Raw genomic sequence first — 22,377 nt, 5'->3', positions numbered from 1 at the left:
AATTAATAGACATTGTGGCCTCTCATAAAAGACATCTTCCCTAAAGCGCTTTTAATAATCGGACTTATACAAAACTAAAAATATCGAGCTAAGAGCTCGTTTAAATGGTAGGAACTGTTAGCCCGGGTAGGTTTGTCACCCTGCTGCTTGCCCATCCAACGTTTACTATACTGAACATTCATATCCCAAAAGTTGTCGCCCTTGACTTAGTCCCCTACGTACTGAATTGTCTGGTAAAATTATTCTGCTTAATTATCCATAACCTCAGTACCCCTTCATGTCCTCTTTCCTACGGATTTCCTTTCTTACTTCACGTCACTGTTAATCCGTACAAATTTATCTTCTTTCATAGTTTAATCTTAGCCACACACGGAGTTTCCGTAGGCGGTCCAAAGTGTTCGATATGAAAAAAGTTGTTTCGCCTAACCGCGTCACCATGTCTTCAAAATAAGGGTGACCGCATAAGGCTGATGGCCTGGCTAACCGGGACAACTTTGAGGTAACGTTAATGTTCCTTTATGTAGATAGCTTGCAGCACTGTGTAAAGAAATGTATGTTCGCCTGGGGTAGGTCAGTTAGACAGGGCGGATCCGAGACAACTATATTCCATTATAAATAGGCCCTGTAGTAAAGCTCTCCTAAGCCCCCGGGGCTTAATTAATTAATTAATTTTAGACCTCACGAAAATAAAGGGGAAAAGAAAGTGGAGGGGCAAGGGGGGAGGAGAGCGTATTTTAATAAAGTACTTATGTTACTCACGAACAGGACAGTTTTGAGAAAATGAAGGATTATTTCAATTATAATATACGTATAATTAACCAGCTCACTATACTGATTCTCGAAATTAAAATTTCATTTTATTCAGTTATTCTCTCTTTGCCTCTCTCTGTCTCTGTTTCTTTCTCAGTACTTCTCATTATAAATATAAAACATTTAAATGCCGCTTTCGGTAGTATTCTAGCTCAAAGTACTGAATGCTAGCCTACAAAGGAAGAAACAGTGTCGCCAACAATGTTATGAACTCGATTGCGTTGGTGTGTTGTGCTAGAGCGAGACAAATCATCTGTTATGGAAACGCAGAATAAGTTACCCGCGCGTGGGAGCAATCTAAACGAAACACAAAGGAGCGGAAAGAGATGTCTTCAGAATGATAACAACAGTGACGTACATGTATTTACTGTATATGATCAAAAAGGTAGGTAGCTAGTGAAGAAGCTACTCGAGAAAATAAATATTTTGTTTCTGTAGATAAGAGTGATTTGCATACTGCGAAATCGGCATTCATTGTAAGTTTGCATTGTTCAGTCAGTATTGTGCCTTGCAAGCAACAATCAGTTGTATATTTAAAGTTATGTTTACCCTTAATTTTAATTATAGTTTGTTTCAAACAGAAAATGCTGAAATTAACTAAGCTTCTTCAATTGGGAAAGTTGAGAAGCGCTCTACGCGCGAGCAAGGTTTCCCTCTGTTAGCTGGTGTAATCGGTTCTCAATTTCCTCTATGACTGAGGCGGTAAACCATGGACATTGGGATCATTTGCTCGGTTAAAAGCAACATCCAATGTTCCATTTATAGCAAAAACAAAGGAAACAAAGAAACTTTAGGAGAAATGAAAATATCGAGAACAGTTCACAGTCGTTGTTTACAACTTCAATGCAAGAAATTCATAACCTGTTTCCACAACTGATTTGGCGCGTCATTTTGGCGAACATTTGATTTTCTAATTAGAATCTTTTTGTTTACAACTTGTCGGTTGATGACATGAAGTACCTTTTTGAAGTGCTCCGAATTTGCACTCGAATGGGTTACGATGGAAGTACAATATAGCATTTTTATTGAAACATAACCAAGATATTTTGTGCAGATATCTTTGGAAGAGAATTTTAATAAAAAAGGTTAACACTCCCAATAACGTAAGATTCACTACAGCCAACACTCGCCTGGCGGACACCTCGCTATTACGAACACCCCGATTATACGGACAGCAGCTAAATCCCAGGGAAAAATAAAGTACAGACGTTTGACTGAAGTAAATTCCCACTATTACGGACTTTCACTATTAAAGACACGTACTAACTCGAGGTCCCGCGGATGTCCGCAGTAAAGGAAGTTGACCGTTTTATCCGTCCATAGCGACTGTACAATTGACGCTAGAGACTGAGTATTACTGAACAATTTTTTTCCTGCCACATTTTAAATGGGATATTCGTTTTGCTGTTCAAGGACTTAAATCTCTTGAAAGGACGAGTACGAGGGCACCACAGCACTCATTCAAAAACAGCCAAACCTAAACAGATCGTTTAGATGTATCCTTTATCAAAAACCAAAGCTTGCAGTCGAAACAACTGAATTGCATATACAGTAGGATTAAAATTAGAATTACTGAACTGCGGAGTAGGTTAGATCGAAATGTTCGGAAAGCTATCCTGTTGCCCCATGCTATGAATGATAAGGAGCTGGTTTCTTTCGTAAAATGTCGTCGTGGACTTCAATAACATTAAACAATTGACTTGCAGTTTTAATTGCAGGGACAAAAATGTCACTTTGGTTAGTACTAAAACAGGGGGCTAGACCTTTAGGTAAGGCAACCGCAAAATCGGGAAAAATTAATGTTTTCAATGCCAAAGTTTTATGGAATCACTGAATAGTGAGCCAAGGAATGAAACGACCTTTTTAAAAGTCCAGGAAAACACAAGGGAAAGAAGTTTCAATGTGTCTTTGAGATAAGACGCTGTTGCTTTGGGGTATTTTTCTCTTGTCCGGCAGTATTGCGACACAAGTTGCACGGAACATTGCGTAGGCTAATACGCCCTGAAATAAACATGTCTAGCAGTTCAGTTTTCGCGCGTTCGAAATAGTTGCATTGTAGAAATCGGTTCTACTTCGTAAAAAAACTGACTCAAATAAAGTCGTTACTGACGAGACAAGTTCATTTCGACGCATTAGGCAAGGTTTCGCGCAATTCAGTTGTCTTGCAACGGCACGACAAGTTGTAAAAATAGCCGGGTTCCTGAGTTTTAGGCGCTTGATTTAATATAAATGTTTGATAAAAATCTCTGCTAGTATTACGAAATGACGTGTGGGGATACACTTGTCACAACAAAATCTTAGCTAGATAGATAAGCTTTTTTGCTAAGCGTACAAATATGGCTCCACTTTGGATAAACTGGATTGTAGGAACAGAAATTGTGGAAAAGGATTGAGAGTTACTCAACGCAGTTACAGCAAAACGAAAGCTGATGGGCCTACGCGAATGGGGACACGATTATATTTTGCTCAAAGTAAAGACGGAGCGCTTATAATTAAAAAGAAGGACTCATTTGTAAATAGAAATCTAATTTTAATTATAATTATATATAGTTTTAACTTCTTTCTTTGCTTATATGATTGTAATCCTCCAGTTCCGTTATATAAAGATACCACTTTTTGCAACGTTAACTTCTTAAAATAGTCGCCAGATGCGTTTATAAGAAGGCCATAAGTCTGGTAAATTCAACTAGCAGCTGGGTATAAATAACATACAAAGGACTTTTTCTAGAACTTGGAGAGGTCACAATTTGATTTCTATTTGTCTCCCCAGGTGGCGCCGCAGATAGTTCTGGATGAGTTTAGTTTCTATCGATACAAGTTAGAGAATAACTTCTTGAAAGTCGCGTAAATGCAAACAAACGTTGTTTTGAAAATTCTCCCATTGTTGGATACAACTTTCACTGATGATAAAAGTTGATTATGTACATATTTTAGCAAATTGTACGCTTTTTGACACCTTGCTTCACGTCAAGTAAACATCGAGAAAACAACCTTCTTTCTGCGAAACGCATCGCTTGTTTTTTGTCAATTTATAATATTATAATACATCTTCAAGTACTTATTTGCCGTTTTTCAATCTGCGCACATTAATAAACATTTTCAATGGTGGTAGGTCTTTAAAATGTCGGTTCTTGGCATAAGATCTTGACAAAACATTGCCGTTTCAAGCGAAAACTTCTATCCCGGCTTGCAAGCTTGACCCGAATTTGCCGCCAGCCTTCCAACCCCACACTCAGCTGTCAAATGTGTGTTATATATTAGATAAATCACAGTCAATGATGATCAATACCATTTTCTTTAACTACATCCTCTCTTACGTAATTTTGGTTTATGTCGGTAGTATCTCTCGGAAGTATTAGCAGCCCATTCCGGCGAACTGACGGAATACAGTTAGGTCTTTCAAATCGCTCCTTCGAGGACTCCAAAGGGGGAAGGTTATTCGACATTCGTCGCGTTCTTCCGTGAGTCAGAGTAACTGATGTATCGCTTGCAGGTGATCTCGAAGTCCGATCCCGCGGTGAGCGATTTCTAAGTTCAGTCAAAGGTGCGTCACTTAAGGATCTCCAGCGATGCGTCGGACTTGACTCGCCATCGTTGTTATTTAGTTCGGTAGGAAGGCTTCGTCTCTTCGGGCTTTGATGATTTTCATCAGAATCGCGATCAACCCGAATCGACGGGAGCGGTTCATTTGGTCGAGTAACCGAAGCTCGCCTCAACAGCGTTTCATCAAAATGAACATTCGAACTCTTCAAGTCCTCCTCCGCTCTCTTTCTAATGATCTCCAGTACTTCCTTAGTATGTTCTTCCGTTGGTCTGTTACGAAGAGCAGTGTTTTTTATCTCTTCCATATTTCTCATACTTGCCTTGTAATTTTTATATCTCGTAACCTCATAAACGATCCAGCATGACCGCACAAGCACAACGGATGACTCAGTGACCAGTCCAAAAGTCTTGTTTATGACCTAATGCCATGAATACACTTAGAAATTGCGTCAAAACACCTATTACTGGAATACGCTTGACTAACCTTCCGCGGTTGATAACGGCGTAGCCTTCACCGCAACGCCGTTTATTTCCTAGCGACGGTTCGGCTCAATTAGCGCCCCGGAAAAGCTGCGAAACGACTGGCAGCGCAAAGACTAATATCGCTAAACACGGCTAAAAAGGACAGGCCATTAGAACTTTAAAACTGCTAGTCCTAAAGTGTGGCCTCTTAAGCGGCTATTGTTTTGCGGCCTAAGGGGATTTGGTGTAATTAATCATCATTTGCGTACAGAATAAGGTCGATTAAGGGACACAGCACAAAAGACTTATCTCGGATTTGTTTAGCGCTCTACTCTGTAATTGTGACTCTAAGATGAGGTCCTTAATTTACCGGACCGTGCGACAGGAGAAGGAGGTGATCACGAGACTAGTTACCAATAGGCGTACTTTCCGACTGGGATGAAAAGTAGGAGTTAATGTAGGTCAATTATGGAAAAAAGTTGCATTTGACGTAAGCATCCGAGGCCTAGTTTCCGATACGGCTAAATTAGGTGAACTGTATACCGGAAACGATTTCAGCTGAAGGAGACATTGAATATGAAATAGCAATAACGGAAGGGAAAACATTTTGTCGATAGTGCTTAAACCTCCCGGTTTTTCATTGTTTATGGAATCTAGTTACAGTGATCGAGAACTGACGTAATCTGCATTTTTCGCATTTTCTTTTAATGTTTTGAATCTATGTTCAAGGACAATGACAATCCTAGAAAACAGCACCACAAGAATTATAAGAATCCTTTCCAATCGACTGAGCGTAATAACTTTAACAATAAATTGTAATAATTGTTGGTTATCTACTACTAGAGTACGCAACAAAACAAATTCTGCTGAAATATGTTCAAGAATAATGACAATTCTGGAAAACAGCACCACAAAATTATCAGAATCCTTTCAACTGAGCTCAGAATCTAGATTATGGTACTTCTTTCAGACCTTAGTGTCAAGAGTTTTAATTTCGAGTCAGTTTGAGTGAAATTTAACAAAAATTACGTAAGAGTGCCTGCATCAATTAGCGTTAATCAAGAGAAAAACAAAAAGCTGTCTATTGTAATTGAAATAGTTTAGAAGCAATTAGACACAAAAAGGGCAGGCAATGGTTCTGTCTCCTTTGTAAGGTAAAAGCTCCGGTTGTGACAGTTTTCTTTGTGTGATTAAATTTGAGGGCAAAATAGTGGCTCTTATTATTTTTCATTAACGGAAAGACTTGATTATATTCGAGGTGTGCAATCGAAAATCTAAAGTCGCTAACTAAAAGATATCTTTTCCGATCACTGGTTTTCATTCCGAAAGTTAAGTTAGTCATACACAAGGACATTTCAAATTAATCCACAGACTCAAAAGTCACTAGAACGATTGGACACGAAGTTTGACTCAAACAAACCGTCGGTGAATGTGCCAGAATTTTAAATTTTCACGTCAAAGCGTCTACGACCAGTCCTGTAAATTGGGGTCAACGAGTTTACTTTTCTAAATCCCTCGCTTGTTCCAACTCTAAGTGCTTCCATTCATGGATATGTCTACAGACAATGTTTAGATCAGACATCTTGTCTGTATAGAGTGCACGTTTATTATCTTTCTATTTGCAGCTTAGAGATTGTGCAACCGTAAATTGCAGAGAACTGTTACAGGGAATCTACCAAGACTGAAATTACTGAAATCGCTAATATATGCACATCCAGTCCATGCCATAATTGTTGGAGCGATGTGCTGGCGGTCAAAGAACTCGTTTCATTAGCCAGTTAGTGCCATAATTACGTGGACTTTTAGATGCAACTATCATCAAATCGTCTTAGATATAAAAGTTGAGAAAATAACTTGCTTAATGATTACCAGTTTAATCTTATGGTTACCGGTGAGAGTTTGTTGAACACGTTCTTCAACTCGGCTTATATGATGTTAAAATATAACTGGAACTGATCGAAATGACAATACCAGCAAAGAGACAAAATTATTCATCAACTGATTCCCTTTTCTTAGAATTACTTAGTCCTTAAATTTAAGATGACAATAACTCTTCTGTGATGTTGGGATAAACATGGCTGTTAATTGCTCTTTTCTCTTTGGGAAAAACCAGACAAAAAAGTACATTATTGTACTTAGTGAACGCGTTGAGTTAATTAACAAGGCGAATGCATAGTAAAGGACGAATATGAACTGAAGTAAACCTCGTTCCTAGGGAGACCCTAGGAACGAGGTTGGTAAGTCAGCAGCACCCGGCAACAAGACAATAGACCATTTCCGAGTTGCTTTGAACCTCATTATGAAAGCGAGGTTAAGTGCAAAGTTTTTGTTATGAAAATTAATTTTCATTCATTGGCAAACAAAACTAATTTTCATATGAAAAGCTTTCGGGAGGAGGTAATACGAGTCCCCTAAGACGACTTCGTGGGAGGCTACCATTTCTCAAGCTACCTTACCTTCTGTTATCTCTTTTTTTGATTAACTTTCCTTTTCTTTACTTTTCTTTTATTTTTTTTGTAATTAAGATTGCCTTTTTTAATTAAATTGCTTTCCAATATGTTTTGGAGAGTCCCTTCCGGTTCGGTCTCCTTCTTTACTTTTGGCGTCTGGCCATCTGTTATACTCCACAAAAAACCTTCGTTCGCCCTCCGGGGGGGTACTCCTCGGAATTTTTGCTGGTAGTGGTGGTGGGGGGGGGGGGGGGGAGGGTGCGGCTTGGTTCTCCAAACCCGTAACCCCAATTCTGACCAAAATATGTAATTTTTAGTACCCTATAACAGACGAAAACGACTCAGAAACCACACCCTTTGGCACCACAGATACCTATATAGCTTATACAGGGGAGTACACCCCCCCGGCTTTGCTTCAACTTTTCAGTTCCGCACTGAATTGATGTTGGTACCTTTAGAACTGCTTGCATGGTAGCAAACGGATTATCGGAAAATATGCGTACATCAAGTACGCATTTGTGTCAGTAGTTTTTCTCTCAACCAGTCAGTGCGTAGATCAAATGCTCATTCAAAAATATTCTAGTACCAGATGTTCTATCCAAAAGGACTGGGTTATCATGTTCGCTGAGTCCTTGGAAAGTACTTAAACAGGAGTTATACATGTTGAAAATGTTAAGGGCCAATTATTTTTTTCGATTCAGTAAATGTCTTCTAAGCTGGGCTTGCATTAATCGACGCCGAAACATTCTGGTTACACGTTTCAACTCAGTCTACGTAGGCCTGTCGGTTTTTTAAGCTTTTGACGATATCGTTTAACTAATCGATCGCCCCTCCGTAAAGTTTACAAATCCATAGTAAGGGAACCTTTGGTTTTCTTGTGGTCAGCTGGGCCGATTATTTCAGGTCAAAATTTGTAATCTCGGATGATTGCTTTCTGAAAAGGTTTATGAATGCTGAGTACATTTTTAATACACTGACACAGGAACACGGGTTGACCTTGATTCACCATAATAGTGATAAACACTGATTGTTGCTTAGCTACACGGAAACCGTTCTACAACTTCACTAAGCGAGTCGCAACATACCACGGATGTTTCAGGACACTTCATTAATTCAGGACAAAGTGAATTCACTAAGTAATTAACTTAATGATATGGCAACGTTGACGAAAATAGACTTCACCTTTTGTGAAAACTGCCCACATAACTCAGGAATTCTGCAAGACCGTGGTTTATCACCAAGGTTTTAAAGTGTTCTGTAGACGCAAGTCATGAGCGAACTCAAACAACTTAATTCAAACTGCACACTGATATAAGGCGGTGAACACTTATCTAGATCTAATGATGTCAAGGTGTAGACAACACAAATCAAGTCCTAAAGGTATGTGATTGAGTTAACGCGTTTAAAATTAATCCGATACAAACTGTTCCCAGTTTAAATTGTGTTACCGCATATTGTGACAAGAAATTGTAAATGTCGGGCGTTTTAAAGAGAAACGTAACATGAATTGTGTTTCGACCCTTTTTGTTGCTAATTTGAAAAAGTTCCAACTTGAGATAAGATATAAATTAGAAATGAGAGTCTCCTCCATTATGTAATAACAGTTTCAAAAGTTTTCAGAGGTAAACAAAACCATTTTTGTGGAATCCGTCACATATCACATTTTACTGCCTTGGGTAAAACATTTTCACCATGACTAATTAACTTTCACGTAGAATTCACTCGACGAAATTAAAATGCAGTCGCCAATTCTAGTTTCCTAGCCTGCCGGTGGATGAAATAGTTTAAAGTTAGAGCAAGCATCGAGCTCACTTTCCTGTGCATGGTGCCGTTTATTTCGCTGTTGATAGCGGTTTAGTTAAAAAGTGAAGCCGTGGGTGGAATCCTAAAGTATGAAAATTCAAATCATAGAAGGCCTTTATGTGGCAGTTCAGTTTATTACACCGTGGGGTCAAAACCCACAATAATCACAATTCAGACGCGTCAATCAAGCATGTTGTTGGTAAATACTTATCGTTAGTTGTTCATTTTCCAGACGGTTCTAAAATTATTACAATTGTTCTCCAATTTGTGCGCTCTAGTGAGTTTCAAACTTCGTCGTTTTTCGTGATTTTTGCCTAACTCTACGGCTTTGGTTTAGCCAAGAGGGAAGTAGTTGACTCTATGGGTCAGTTATTAAAAGACACTTTAGACGGTGTTTAACAAAACCACGTTCTAAGCCATGTCCAATTTTGCCAACAATCATATCTAAACATTGTCTACTGCCGACGGCAATAAGAAGGCTTGCATCCCAGACTAGAAAACTATTTATCTGCTTAAAATATACCACTTATAAACAGATTTGGAGGCCCACTGATTGTCGTAAGCCGCGTCCTAAGTAAGACTCTGTTTAAATAACTGGCCCTAATTTTTTCATTAAGCTAAATAAAAAAATAAAAAAATAAATAACCTTTGTTTACCCTCGGCAGTGTTTATAGCACAAGTGCTAGTGGGGCCGAGCATTAAACGTCACAAAGAAATCATTTAAATTGAAGCTATTCCACCTTTACTGCAAAACCTCATTGTGTAAATAACTTAACGCTGTTTGATAACATTGCTTACAACCTGGTTACAAGGCTAAAGCAAAAATGACAAACAAATTGCAACAATAAAGCATCACACCCCGCAACGCTCCCACACAACAATCAAACACCTTCAATATTTTGTGCCCTCTTTAATAACATTTTTGTTTCAAAGAGCTTCAGATCTTGGGTGCATTTTCAAAGTAGCTTTTAAAAGTTCTAAAGATAATTCTTTACCTTAAGGAACTGAAGACAGTATCGTTCAGAAACATTCCGCTTCGACAATCGACGCAGGTCAAATTAATCGGAGGCATACATTGCTTCACATTGAATACACACTGAAAAATCCAGAAACTACGGACTTTTGTTTTAAACTTCTCGTGCAAATTTTAACAATCGACTTGGACAGAAGCACTGAACACTGCAAGGGTGCCAGAAAGTTAATTTACTCAAGCTAAGCCTCGGAAATTTCAGCGGCAAATGGCGTTTAGTGAGATGATTCCAGCTTAAGTTTGCCATCATGAGCTGTCAGAAAATAACTTTTTATCTGTTTATATTGCTGCTTCAGATAGCACTTTTTCAATTTAAAACCGAAACAAACTCTAAATAATAGCTGATCAACTGTAAGTTAATATATACTGATAGGCAAAAAGGATTTTTAAACCACCAACAAAAATGTAGAACAATGCCAACGTTCAGCGTTTACTGAAGATCAGATTGTTTAAGTCGGATAGCAGAAACCTTCAAACATGCCGATGTTAGCGACCGTTCGATTTTCAACTTACGCTTGTAAAACTATGCGATAGAGTTCGTGTTCACTAGTATTTTAAAATGTTCAGAATTTCGAATTTAATCCCTGATTATCAACCTTCACTTACAGGTCTGAAATAAGGAATAGTTTGAGAATGATGTATATTATTCAGTAATGACACAGGCAAACTCGGAAAACTAAATTCCGAGTGCTCCTATCAGGAGCCGAACCTAAAACCTTCCGATTACTAGTTCGGATGCTCTACCACTGAGGTCAGTACAAGAGACTCGTGGGAGCTAAGGCCATTAAACTAGGTTCATAGGACAAACATTCTGCATACTGCTAGGATTGGAATGTCAATGTGTGGCATATGCGCAATGAAAGGAAATGTGATATAATATTTTAAGCCAGACAATTTTGGTCTGAAGGTCTGAAACTTGGTATGGATTCTAGAAACAAGGTCTGAAAATGGGTACGAATTGTAGAGGACATGCATGTTTGAAAAAGGTTACCGGAAAGTTACATATTTTGGTCTGAAACAGGGTCAGGGTTAAGAGAACCAATCCGCACACTCCAATCAGTATTTTTAAGTTTGAAATGACACCTAAAGTCGTGAAAATATGAGCCCATGACGAATTTTGTAGTTGTCTCTTTGAGTTCTTTCGAACTTTCAAGAGTGTCGCCACTAAACGTTCACCACATACAAATCTATTTACCCAAGTCAATTAGTACTGAAATATTGACCGAAGTGGGGGCGCACGGAAGGTGCTGAATGTCCGCGGCGAGGTAATTATCCACGCGGCTATTCGTCGAGACTGACTGAAGCGAATGATTGTTTTAGTATCATCCCTAAGTCAGTCAGGATAATCACTTTATTTCTGATAAACTGGGGGAAGAAACTCGCGTGAAATTCAGTGTCGGCAGGTAAAAAGCGGCTGTCATCCCGATTATGAGAAGCCAATTAGAGGGCCGCGAAAAACAGTAACTACGTAATACTAATTACTACATGGAGCGAATGCAACCAATCCCTAGAGGTTCAAATGGACAATGGCGTGGCGGCCATGTTGTGACGTCAAGCCGCACATACGCTGCATAAGGAACGAATGCGATTTACAAAGCTCGAGTAAGTAGTATCATGTTTATTTCATAACACTCAGTAGAAAATACACCAGGTGATCAAAAAAAAAAAGAAGAAAAATAGTTGCACAAACACAACCAGTATTGGGCGAATTTGTTTGAGTACTTTCAAGAAACATAACAAACACAAAATATAGCTTTATTTGGTAAATTCGTATGGGAACGTCGCTCATAGAAGGCCTATATCTCCCTCACTAAAATAAATATACCCATATTTGGCAATATCGCTGACCATTGACGTTTTTGAAAAACCACCCCAAGTGAAATGTGTGCCACAAACGGAGGCCGCGAATATGTGTTTACGTCGGCATGTCAGTTAAAGTGACAGCAAGAGTGTAATGGATATTTCAATTAAGGAGCGATATTTTTCTTAACTTTCATGTGCTCTGCCTAAAACCATGAGTCTTAGCCCTCCCAGAGAGTTTCAGCTCTCCTAATCTCACCCCGTTTCTCTTCCGCTAACATTTCATTCTCTCGTGAGCTTGCAGACCTTACAGAGCGTTTGAATTCAGTTGACATTCGTCCTGCACTTCGTCCGATCCTGCCTGCATGGACTCTCACGTTTTTAGTTTCATTTCTTTTTAATTTTTAATTCTTGCAATGATTATCATACTTAGTTGCAATTATTGTTTGTTTTTGTCTGAGTTGTGGACCGAGCCTGTCCTTCGCCACAAGATAAACCAATCGTTTTTAAGGTGCCTTACTAATTAGACTTTAATTTATGAACATAATAATTTGTCCATCGCTGCTGACTTTTTGTTATTAGTTGCTGCCAACTCAATTACAGCTTGTCGTGCCATTCTTTGTCGGAACACCTTCTCGAAAATGAAAGTCAATTTTTAATTCTTTGGTTTCAAAAGATCTTGGTTTGTTTTACCTCAGAAAACCATCGCAAAATTGGACAGTTTGTTGAAATTTCATACCAGGGCTCAAAAACTGATAAAAATTCTAATTAGAAGCAGAATATTTGAAATTAAAATTACTGGATCAAACTTTAATTACACCATTTTGTAACTTATCCAAAAAAGTTTAGTTACACGGTTGTCAAGGATACTTCTTATTGGTCACGTAACGTAATATACATTATCGCTGAGATCACGAAACTGCTGTATGTTTGCCTTAAAAAGCAACACAAATATCACAGATGGTTTAGTCTACGAAAGCGCAGTGTTGTGATGAGACGAAATCTATCGATGGAGAGTCACTTGGGATAAAAAGTGATAAATTGAAACAGTCATTTCGTCTTGACAACAAACAGTAAAGTTTAGGCGAGCATTTCAACTTGTACTGAAAGGTAAGCCATAATTTTTATTTGCTATGGTTTTTATTCCCCGCAAGCTTTAATTATCGCGACTGAATACTTTGACGACAACTCCGCTTGCTTGCGTGAGCGAGTGCTTCTCGTAATCAGTTTTGAACTGAGTCATGCTTATTCAAACATTTCTGTCAACTTTGTGGCACCAAAAGGTTGTTTCTACCCAAAGAAGTATCTACACATCTTCAGATATTCGGATTTGAATAATTATGCTTAAAAATGTGAAATATCAGCACTGCCTTTACAGCACGACAAGGAATTTTGTGGTTTTTGATTTCTTATACCAGTTCCGCGATTTTCAGGAAAGCAACTCTAGATCGTAATTTTAAATCGATATCGAACAGATTAAACTAGGTTACATCGATATCCTAAGGAATCTACTGTGCAGTCACCCCCAAAATTGAAAAGGATAGCCTGACCAATTTGATTTTATTGGCATGGAAGTCAATGGTAGAACTAATTTCTTTCGACTTCTCATTAATCCATCTATCCCTTCTAAAAAAAATTCCCTCCAGTTAATATTAATTCTGTACACTTCACACGCTGTGAATAATAGAAATGTATAACAAGTCTCGAGACTGCCTCGAGGCAGTCACTGATTAGAATTTCCATGAAAAATATGCAAAAATACCTCATATCAAAGGTTCGTCATATGAGGATTTAATTTCCAATAAAACTCGCTCTAGATCCAGGCTAGCTATTTGTTTGTTAGGCAATTTACGCGTGTGTCGATCGAAACGTAGAATCTGGCATGGAATATTTCAAAACACTCAACCACAAAAGCATTTTTCAGATATAATGAATCCTCAATCGCTGAATGAAACATTTGGCGTTGACAACAACACTGTTTTGATGACTAAGGAAAAACATAAACAGCTGCAAACAAATTTCACTTCAATATTATGTCATGGAGAAATATAGAATATGTTAGTCACGTTGTGTTGATATCAGAACTTTACATGTTCCCATAAGTAGTAAGTAAGTATAAGTCAAAAACAACGGGATGTTTTTTTTTTCTTGTAACTATGACTATACGTGGAAATGCTGTAGCCTTGTCAAAGTTATTCTGCTAGCAGGTGTATTTCGAGTCTATCTTCGGCTTTCAAAGGTCTATAATTTTCGTCCTTTTAGTGAATGTCGTGACTCGGCTAAAATCCGGTAATTAAAACCTCGTATAATGCAATCAATTTTAGTGATAAATTCTTGTTATGCCGGCCACAGGGGATCATTTATATCTATAAAATCATTTCTGTTGCTAATGGGAGACCACGCAATTTAAAACATCTTTTCAGAGAGACAAAAGGAATACTTCCAACATCTAGAAAGGCAACTGGTGACGTCTCGTCATGCGAACAGAACAACAATTTTGAAATTGGAACATGACATTTTACTGTTTTCCATATTTCGGACATCAGTAAATTTGGTGTAACCAGCTTTAAAAGTTTGATTAGCGATTCATGATCAATTTTACTCAAAGTGCAACTGAAGGCTTACTGGTTTCGAAATGTTTTTTTAAAGCATGCAGCTAAACGATTAAGAACAAATTAATTTCAAGAAACTGAAAAATCTACACGAAACCACACATGAAACATGATACCCCAAACTTATAAACACTTGTAAGAATTACGTTTGTGCAATTTTCAGACGTCATGGCTTACTCATTTGCAAGCAACAACAACAACAACAACAACAACACATCCTCTACTTTAAACACGATCTGATTTAAGGCATAAAATGCTTGTGGGATCGTGTAAACTATAAGATGAAAGCTACAAGATAAATTTTTTTATAATGCATATGGTGATATTTAGGCCAGTAAGAGGATAAAAGATAAAACTGTTGAAAACATTTGTGAATTAAATATTAAAACTTAATGTGATCTCACAGATTGGACGTTAAAGTCAAGCTCCTTAGAAAATTTGTCTTTATTCACCTTATTGTAGAAAACTTTAAACGTAAATCTACTGTTCGTTGAGACGGAGTTCCATAAAATAGCGCCTCTTTGGCTAATATAATTGTTTTAAAAATGTGTTTCAAACGGCGGCACACTAATCGTGTTATGGCTCTCGAAGCGTTTATTACCTCACATTATATAGTGTACCAATCTGGTAAAGTTACGTTTATTAAAGGCCACATAGCGTAAAATTGTTTTGTTCACATAAGACGAAAATATTAAAGTTGTTCTCACGGTATAACGATGTAAAAATTAAACTGTTCCAAATTCGCACAAGACCGTCCTGAGATTTTGACAAGGAATGTTTGGGTCCTATTTTCGTGGTTATATTTGGACTGTTTTGTTCTCATTTCGACGGTTTTCGGCATTTCGTATTAAAATCTCATTTCACTTACAGTGAAAAGTGCAAGGCGCCTTATGAGAAAATGGAAACAGTAAAAGATTAAAACAGGACAGACAAGAGAGTATAATTCCCCGAAAGTGTGGGATTTAATATTACTGAAGAGAAAATCGAGGTGATATTCTCTTTTTGTCGAGAAAAGAGCAAGATTTTGTGCAATCATATTTCTATTTTAAGTCTTTTTGTTTTGTTTTTAAAAATGGCCGCTTTATTTTCGATGCACGATACCTTTGCTATCTAAGACGTCAGAATTACTTTTTCGTGGTCTTTTATTTTGTTAAAAAGATATCTCACGGTATAGAACGGTAAGACTATAAAGTAGATTATAAACAATGTTGGCATGAAACAAGCCACGTATCCACCCGAAAGTTCATTAAAGTTAACTATACGACTCTCTTCAAATATTAGTGCGGTCAAAATCGGCACAAACGCAAACATGATTAAATAACGTTGCCGCTTTATCTTTGCAATATTTCATGACAAGCAATTGCCAGTGTGTGTCACGATTCAATATGCTAAATTATCACGCACACTCGCATATTCACTGTTCAAGCTCACTTCATTAAAATCTCGTTGGTTCAGAATATTTTTTAACCTTTTAATGCTAAAGTATTTCAGGGAATACTTGCAAGAAGGAAGTTTGTTTTCAGGCTTCGCGTTCGGAAATTACTTATGTATGCAAATTCAATTCAAAAACCCTTTCGTGGTCAAGTCATGGAAAGTCAAATCATCTTATGTCAATATAAAGCTCTTTTACTATGGGGCTTTTAAGAAAATAATTTGGCAGATACATATCCTGATGGAAAATAAACAGAACATGTTAAAGCCCGAGATTCAGAATTCTGAAAGTTCTCTCTCAAAAAAGCCCTAACAACAGGTTTCATTTATAAATATACAGATTTCTAAAATTCCTTTCAAAAGTCTCTAAATCGAAGGTCTACAAACGATCAGAAACTGTTAAACTGTAACGAATTCATGCTAAAACCTATGAGACGTTTTGACAAAAGAACATTTAAGTCTGTTTTTCCAGAAACGCCCTGCGGAAGCAACAGTATAGTATGTTTTTCTTTCAGGCAAGAAAGACTATTTTCATTGTGAAACCCACCGTCAATATAAATGCAAATATATTTAAGTTCCATGGCAACATGGCCACAACAGTTTCGGCCATATAAAATTTTCAGAAAGAACTCCATGACACCAAATTCAAGATTGAATCAGATACGGCTCCGGGAGATTTGAATCTCCCGACTGGCAAAGAAAAGATGTGGAATACAACTCGCAGTTGTATCTTTCGGAATAGCCAAGATAAAGAGACATACATACTTAATAAGCGAATTCATTAGGGAATTAGGCCAAGTTTATAACCATTAAAAAAAATGTTGCTATTTCACAGGATAAAAAATATTGCTACAGGACAGAAATAGTCGGCCGTGCGACCAGCGATGTTTTTCAACTTTGAACATTTCGACTTTCTCCCGAGAGCCACTTCGAAATAAAGGTGTTAAAAAAACTAATTTCGCGCAGGTGAAATTTTGCCCAGCTGTTTGCAACCGTATTATTCTCGCTGACACATGTCCTGAGGGGCAAATCTTCCCGAAACCATTTTACTTTTTAGCAATGTTTGTAAACAAAACTCCCGTTGCTAACGCGCAACGACTTTGCTATATTGATGACGGTGTAATTGGGGACGCTGTATTTTTGCATTCCTGATAGAAATACCAGAAGTCTATTTAAAAGCCACACAAGAGGAGACAATACTCGACTTTAGGGACATACGTACATGTGCTTGTTCATCTATAAAACGGATGCAGATAAACTATAGTCACGGTATACTTCGGGGAAAAAAAGAAATTAATAACAACAACATGATATCACAGCAAGGCTTAGAATGTCCCTGACTTTTAATAACTGTTGCCAAATGTCAAAAGACTTAAAACAAGGCTTAAACAACAAGCTTCTTAAACTCCCCACAAGGTGGAACCAATTGTGAAGCGAGAACGCGTGGCGAGTCGAAGCTAAAATTATCATATCTCGAGTGTCTCAGGGCTTGTCTGATTGTTTTCTTGAAATTACTACTTGCACGTTACGAAAGGTTAATCTTATGCGCACGTGTTTAGGCCCTTGTTACGAAAGGCTGGGGGGTCTTAGATGAATGCAAGCCTCTCTTTCATAAAGTCGTAATTAAATCACTCCACCGCAGTATTGAATTCATTATTTCCCGTTCCCGTATTGCGGTTAGAGCAACGTGGTCTTAACTGTTGAACGAAAGTGAAAATACACGAGACAGTTTTCTCTCCGGAAACAACTCGCTTGAAGGCGAGTTTATGCTTTTGACATAGAATTCTCTGGTAGGTTATATCCTCGAGGCAAAAACGCCACAAAGGCTTTTATTTTTGTATTTTCAAGCGGTGTTTTCGTAATATATCGTGATGTTACCATAACCACAATGGTGTGTTTGTTACGCTCCACAGGCGAGGCACAAAGTCTTGAAGACTTCTTCTCAATGAAGCAAATTGAAAGCCACGGCAGCGAGTCCAGCTTAAACGGTGCGATGGCGTCAGCAACGCAGAACTACCCGCGTGTTCCGAGAAAGAAAACCTTGGAGCAACAAGCCGTCGTAGACGAGATCCTTCAAGTGGTCGCGGACCAAGGACGGCGTCTTTCGCTTTCGCAGACGGACTATAGCGTTCAGAAGCGGATCGAGTTTGGCTTAAGGCGGGAAAAAAGACTAACCAGCGAGGGATCAAGTTTTGATGACTCAAGCTCCTGTACTAGTACTTCGGATCTTTCTTCGTCTCCACCGCCAACCCGACAAAGTAGTATATCAAGCTTCTCCGACGAAAGTAGCAAAATGTTTGAGTTTAGCAGTCGTCCACGGACTTTGCCTCCGTTAAACCGAAACAGAACACTACAACGGCCCTGTAGAGCAACACCTCCTAAATTCGATTTTGATGAAGAACGAGAAATGATGGACTCGGCAGGCAGATTATCAAGACCAAGGACGGCAAGGGGGCAGCGATCACGCCCCCAACGCGGTTTTACACTGTAGTTCCGCCTGGCCAGACATAGAAATGGTTTATGGAGAGAGATTGTATTTAATATATACTTCAGAAACGCTTCAACGTTGGAGCTGGATCATGTCCACAAAGGAAAAGTTTTAGAAAAATATTGTTCATCAAAACGCGTATGAAAAACACTTCGAAGATACAGGGAACACTCAAGGCAAGCCAACATACAAATGATGTTGCGATCTTTGATAAACACCGCGATGTAGCAAGAAGATTTCTTTCGATCCGAGTAGATTTGTTAACTTAGTGGCAACGTAGAAACAAAACTTGCCGGCCTAAGTCGGCTCAGCAATGAAGGAAAACGGAAAGGAAAAATATTTTGAATTCTGAATAATAAGATACCGATGCCGATGTTAAGAAAATCAATATCTGTGGTCAAAATATCTTTTTAAAATTTACGCCAACAAGAGAGTTAGTTAATGTGGCTAAGATGTTCTATTCACAGAGATCAGCGACTTTTTCTATGACCTCACAACAAAACTAACGAATGTTCGCACAAATCGGTTATTTAATAAATTAAGTAACAGAAAGCCGAGAGTAGAAATACAGGAGCCATAAGCGACGGCGGGTGAGCCGGTTGGCATCCTGAATAATGGTTTACCGTCGAACTCTGCATGAGAGCAATTCTTAATTGTGATCCTTACAAAAAGGGGGCTTATAATAAAAAATGAATTTATTCCAAAGGACAGATAAAAGACATCCGCCTATTACATTGAGAAAAATATATTTATCGATAAGAATAAAATTGTAAATAGCCGTAAGTTTTGATAAGTTCTTAATACTGAGCGAGCCAGAGGCGATATTTGGTAAACAAAAATAAACAGAAAAATGTTAATTTGCTTTGATATTAGAATTATTAGCTTTCCAGAATGTTTCATCAGCGCAATAAATATATAATTCAAACAGCCCATTTACGTGGCAAAATTTAGATAGCTATTGAGATCAATTCACAGCTAGCAAATTAAAATTTTTGGGTTAAAAGGGGCGAGAAGAATAACAACGTTGTGAATAAATTATGGAGAAAAATAAAAAATTGGGAACAAGAAGGAGTTGTGTGTGTTGCTAGCCAAATTTCCACTTATTTGAATATGCTAAATATTTGCTCCATCAAACTCAGACGCAAGTAATTGCTGATGTCTAGAATTTCATCAAAAAATTAACGCGGTTTGTCTGATTGAGCGCGGCGTAACTTGAAGTTCTTAACCTGATCAGTTTACAGTTTGCAGGGCGAGAAACTAGGTTAAGGGAAATATTTACAAACATACAAACCAGGTGCGCTTTTTAAAATTGCCATTATACAAGCTGTAAAAAAACACTTTTAAGCTAGCTGCAAAAAACACTTTAAGGGCGTATTAATGCTAACCTGTCTACACATTGTGGTGGCATAAAACATTGAATTATTAACAAGCTAGTGTTTTGGGCTAACTTGTCCTCTGGAAAAACTGACTCTGAAAAAGGCAATTCTTCACATTGGTTTTGTTAAGCTTTACCGAGAGGAAAATTATCAAAATAATTAAATAAGATTTGAACAGAGACACAATGTTTTAGCGATAAAATATATAACGATCGAGATGTTTCTGCAAGCGTTTACGAAACATTTTGTTTGATAAGGCTTAAAATATTTCGAACCTGTTTTCCATTAGGCTGGCCATCACCTACAAGAAACGGTTAAAGGTTTATTAAATTTTCTTAAAAACTAAAGCCTTTTTCTGCCTTTCTGCCATGAATATTAACTAAACAAAATTTTCACTCTCACAGACAAGTATTGAATAATTTCATTTGGGTTAATGCCATTCCATGTCCATTTACCGACAAATAAATGACAGCTCTTTGGATGAGCAGTATTTTACAAGCGTTTATTGTTTTTTTTCTTATGCTCGTTCTCCGGTACTTTACGAAATGGTTTTTGACAAATTTCTCCGGTTTTGAAATAGCTTGAGCGTGCAAGGATGTAAGAGGGTAATTTGTGCAGATTATTTAATTTACGAGGTATTAGAAATGACTTTTCCAAACCATTTACTTCAATGACAGTATATAAATATTCCAAATGAATGTTATGCCGCTGGTAATAAGGGCGCAGATGGTGAATCCGAGAACTCTCATATCTCAAAGTGACTCTCATATCTCAAAGTGAAACTATGAATTTCCCTCTGAGCGTTAGCCCCAGTAAGGAAGTGGGAAATTCTCGGGTTCACTTTAGCACTTAAACATACATTGGGAGTTAGATCCATCAATTATTGACATCCCAGCCGACTTAAGTATATTTTCGTTCGGAAACAACGAAACAGGAAAGATTCCAGTTTTCAAGACAAAAAATGGACAATGGTCAGTGTTATCGACGCTTTCAATTCCTATTTTGACCGGCCTTGGGCAATTTTCCCTCAAACAAATTAATTTCCCTTCTCCTTTCGAGTTTTGTCTATCACGAAAAAGGCCAATATTATAGAAGTGCTTGAATTTGTTCTTCAAATTAGGTTAAGTTCCGGGGCATATTTAATAATGGCTGATCATAATGAAACAGCATTCCAGTGGGAAGTAATGTTTTAGGCCTGCTATTATAAGATCGAATAAATTAGCCAAAAAGGAACAAAATTTCTGCAGATAACTTTCGGGGATCCGTATCTCAAACAAATTTGCATGAGGGAGGGGGGAGGGGTGACTACGGCGCAAAGTGCGCTCACCAACCCCACCCCCCTTCCCTTATGCGTTTGAAAATGCAGAGCATGTTTTTCTTTTTTCATACATTAACGCAAACAAAACAAAACTTTTTTGCGTCTTTTTCCTAAAATTTATCTAGCAAAATTTTGTTGAAATTTCATTGTTTACGTGACTTGATGTTTGCATAACGAACTGGTTTTGGCATCCATGATGTTTTTCGACATTTTTGTTTACCATACGTTTTTAAGAAAAATTCTGAGTTCCTGATCATTACTCATAATTCTATTTCTTTTAACTCCGCTCTAGCATTTCGTTGGTGGTTTTTGATTGTTTTTAAAGTAAATTTGAACATATTTCTGAGCCTTTGGATCTAAGACGATAGCTAGCTATGGATAAATTTCTACGTCACATGACGTAATAGTCCCATTTTGTGGACCTCAAAGGAAACAGTTTTAGTCGGACGGAATATACACTTTCCAAGTTTCATATCATAGCTTTAAAGCTCTTGACGTTACTGCAAATCAGTACGATTCTAGGTTTGTTCCACTACATTTGAGAAAGAATGGACAACAACAACAACAACAACAACAACAACAACACTTTATTAAAAGCTTCAGTTACAAGCTGGTTATACTACCTACCCGCAAATAGCTGAAGTTAGTTGAGGCGGGTAGGTATGTCTATACTAACCTAAATACAAATAAATTTGGTGTTTACAAATTGATTAAAATAAAAGTTAAATAAGTAGTAAACAAACAAGTGACGCAAAAAGGATTCGCTAGCTGATAGAAATTAAAGGATTGTTACAAATTTACAAGCTTTTCATTTTTTCAAGAATTGAAGAAAAAAACGAGTTTAAGAGCGTAAATTTTCTTTAGAAGTAATATTTTTCTTGGCCTTGTTGAGTTTGTTGCTAGGACAAAGTCCAACAGGTCCTAAGAATACCCTCATGGTGACGAGATCACACACTCACAACAAAGTGCAAATAACGTTGAAATCTATAATTTATACTTCAATTTTTCATATATTCGTTGCTAATGAGAGGATTGTTTCAACAAATAAACAAACGTAGTCAGAGGCATTTTTTTCTAATTTCAACTCACTATATTCCCCAATATTTACGAACTTCCTTGGGTCTTCCCCAGATATTGTTGGCCCCTGCAACCTCTGAGAAAGAGACGAGAACGAAAGGGCAAAGTCTGTGATCATATTTCCTGACAAAATTTACCTCATTTGATCCTGAAAAGGATGAAGGTCAACAGAAAGCT

General features: G+C 37.7%; 2 protein-coding genes across 4 annotated transcripts; one reads left to right on the top strand and one right to left on the bottom strand.

Moving 5' to 3' along the window:
- Positions 1-2,972: 2,972 nt before the first annotated feature.
- On the bottom strand, positions 2,973-5,163 carry LOC146478446 (uncharacterized). Its single transcript, XM_085112012.1, has one exon. The coding sequence runs from the start codon at positions 4,665-4,667 to the stop codon at positions 4,083-4,085; it is 585 nt and encodes a 194-aa protein (XP_084968138.1). The 5' UTR covers positions 4,668-5,163; the 3' UTR covers positions 2,973-4,082.
- A 3,316-nt stretch (positions 5,164-8,479) lies between these two features.
- Positions 8,480-19,489, top strand: LOC146478445 (uncharacterized). 3 transcript variants are annotated; one of them, XM_085112006.1, is made up of 2 exons: positions 8,480-8,645; positions 17,855-19,489. In XM_085112006.1, the coding sequence occupies exons 1-2, from the start codon at positions 8,606-8,608 to the stop codon at positions 18,430-18,432; spliced, it is 618 nt and encodes a 205-aa protein (XP_084968132.1). In that variant the 5' UTR covers positions 8,480-8,605; the 3' UTR covers positions 18,433-19,489. The 3 variants fall into 3 exon arrangements, 1 of the variants encoding a protein (XP_084968132.1); XR_014865119.1 differs by lacking the exon at positions 8,480-8,645 and adding an exon at positions 12,553-13,008 and having other exon boundaries at positions 17,855-17,993; XR_014865118.1 differs by lacking the exon at positions 8,480-8,645 and adding an exon at positions 13,025-17,731 and having other exon boundaries at positions 17,855-17,992.
- Positions 19,490-22,377: the final 2,888 nt, after the last annotated feature.

Source organism: Pavona decussata, unplaced genomic scaffold (genome assembly GCF_977016875.1).
Source record: "Pavona decussata unplaced genomic scaffold, jaPavDecu1.1 SCAFFOLD_64, whole genome shotgun sequence".
NCBI classification, from domain to species: domain Eukaryota; kingdom Metazoa; phylum Cnidaria; class Anthozoa; order Scleractinia; family Agariciidae; genus Pavona; species Pavona decussata.
Note: the sequence above shows the minus strand (reverse complement) of the source record. Positions and strands in the feature narration are given on the sequence as shown.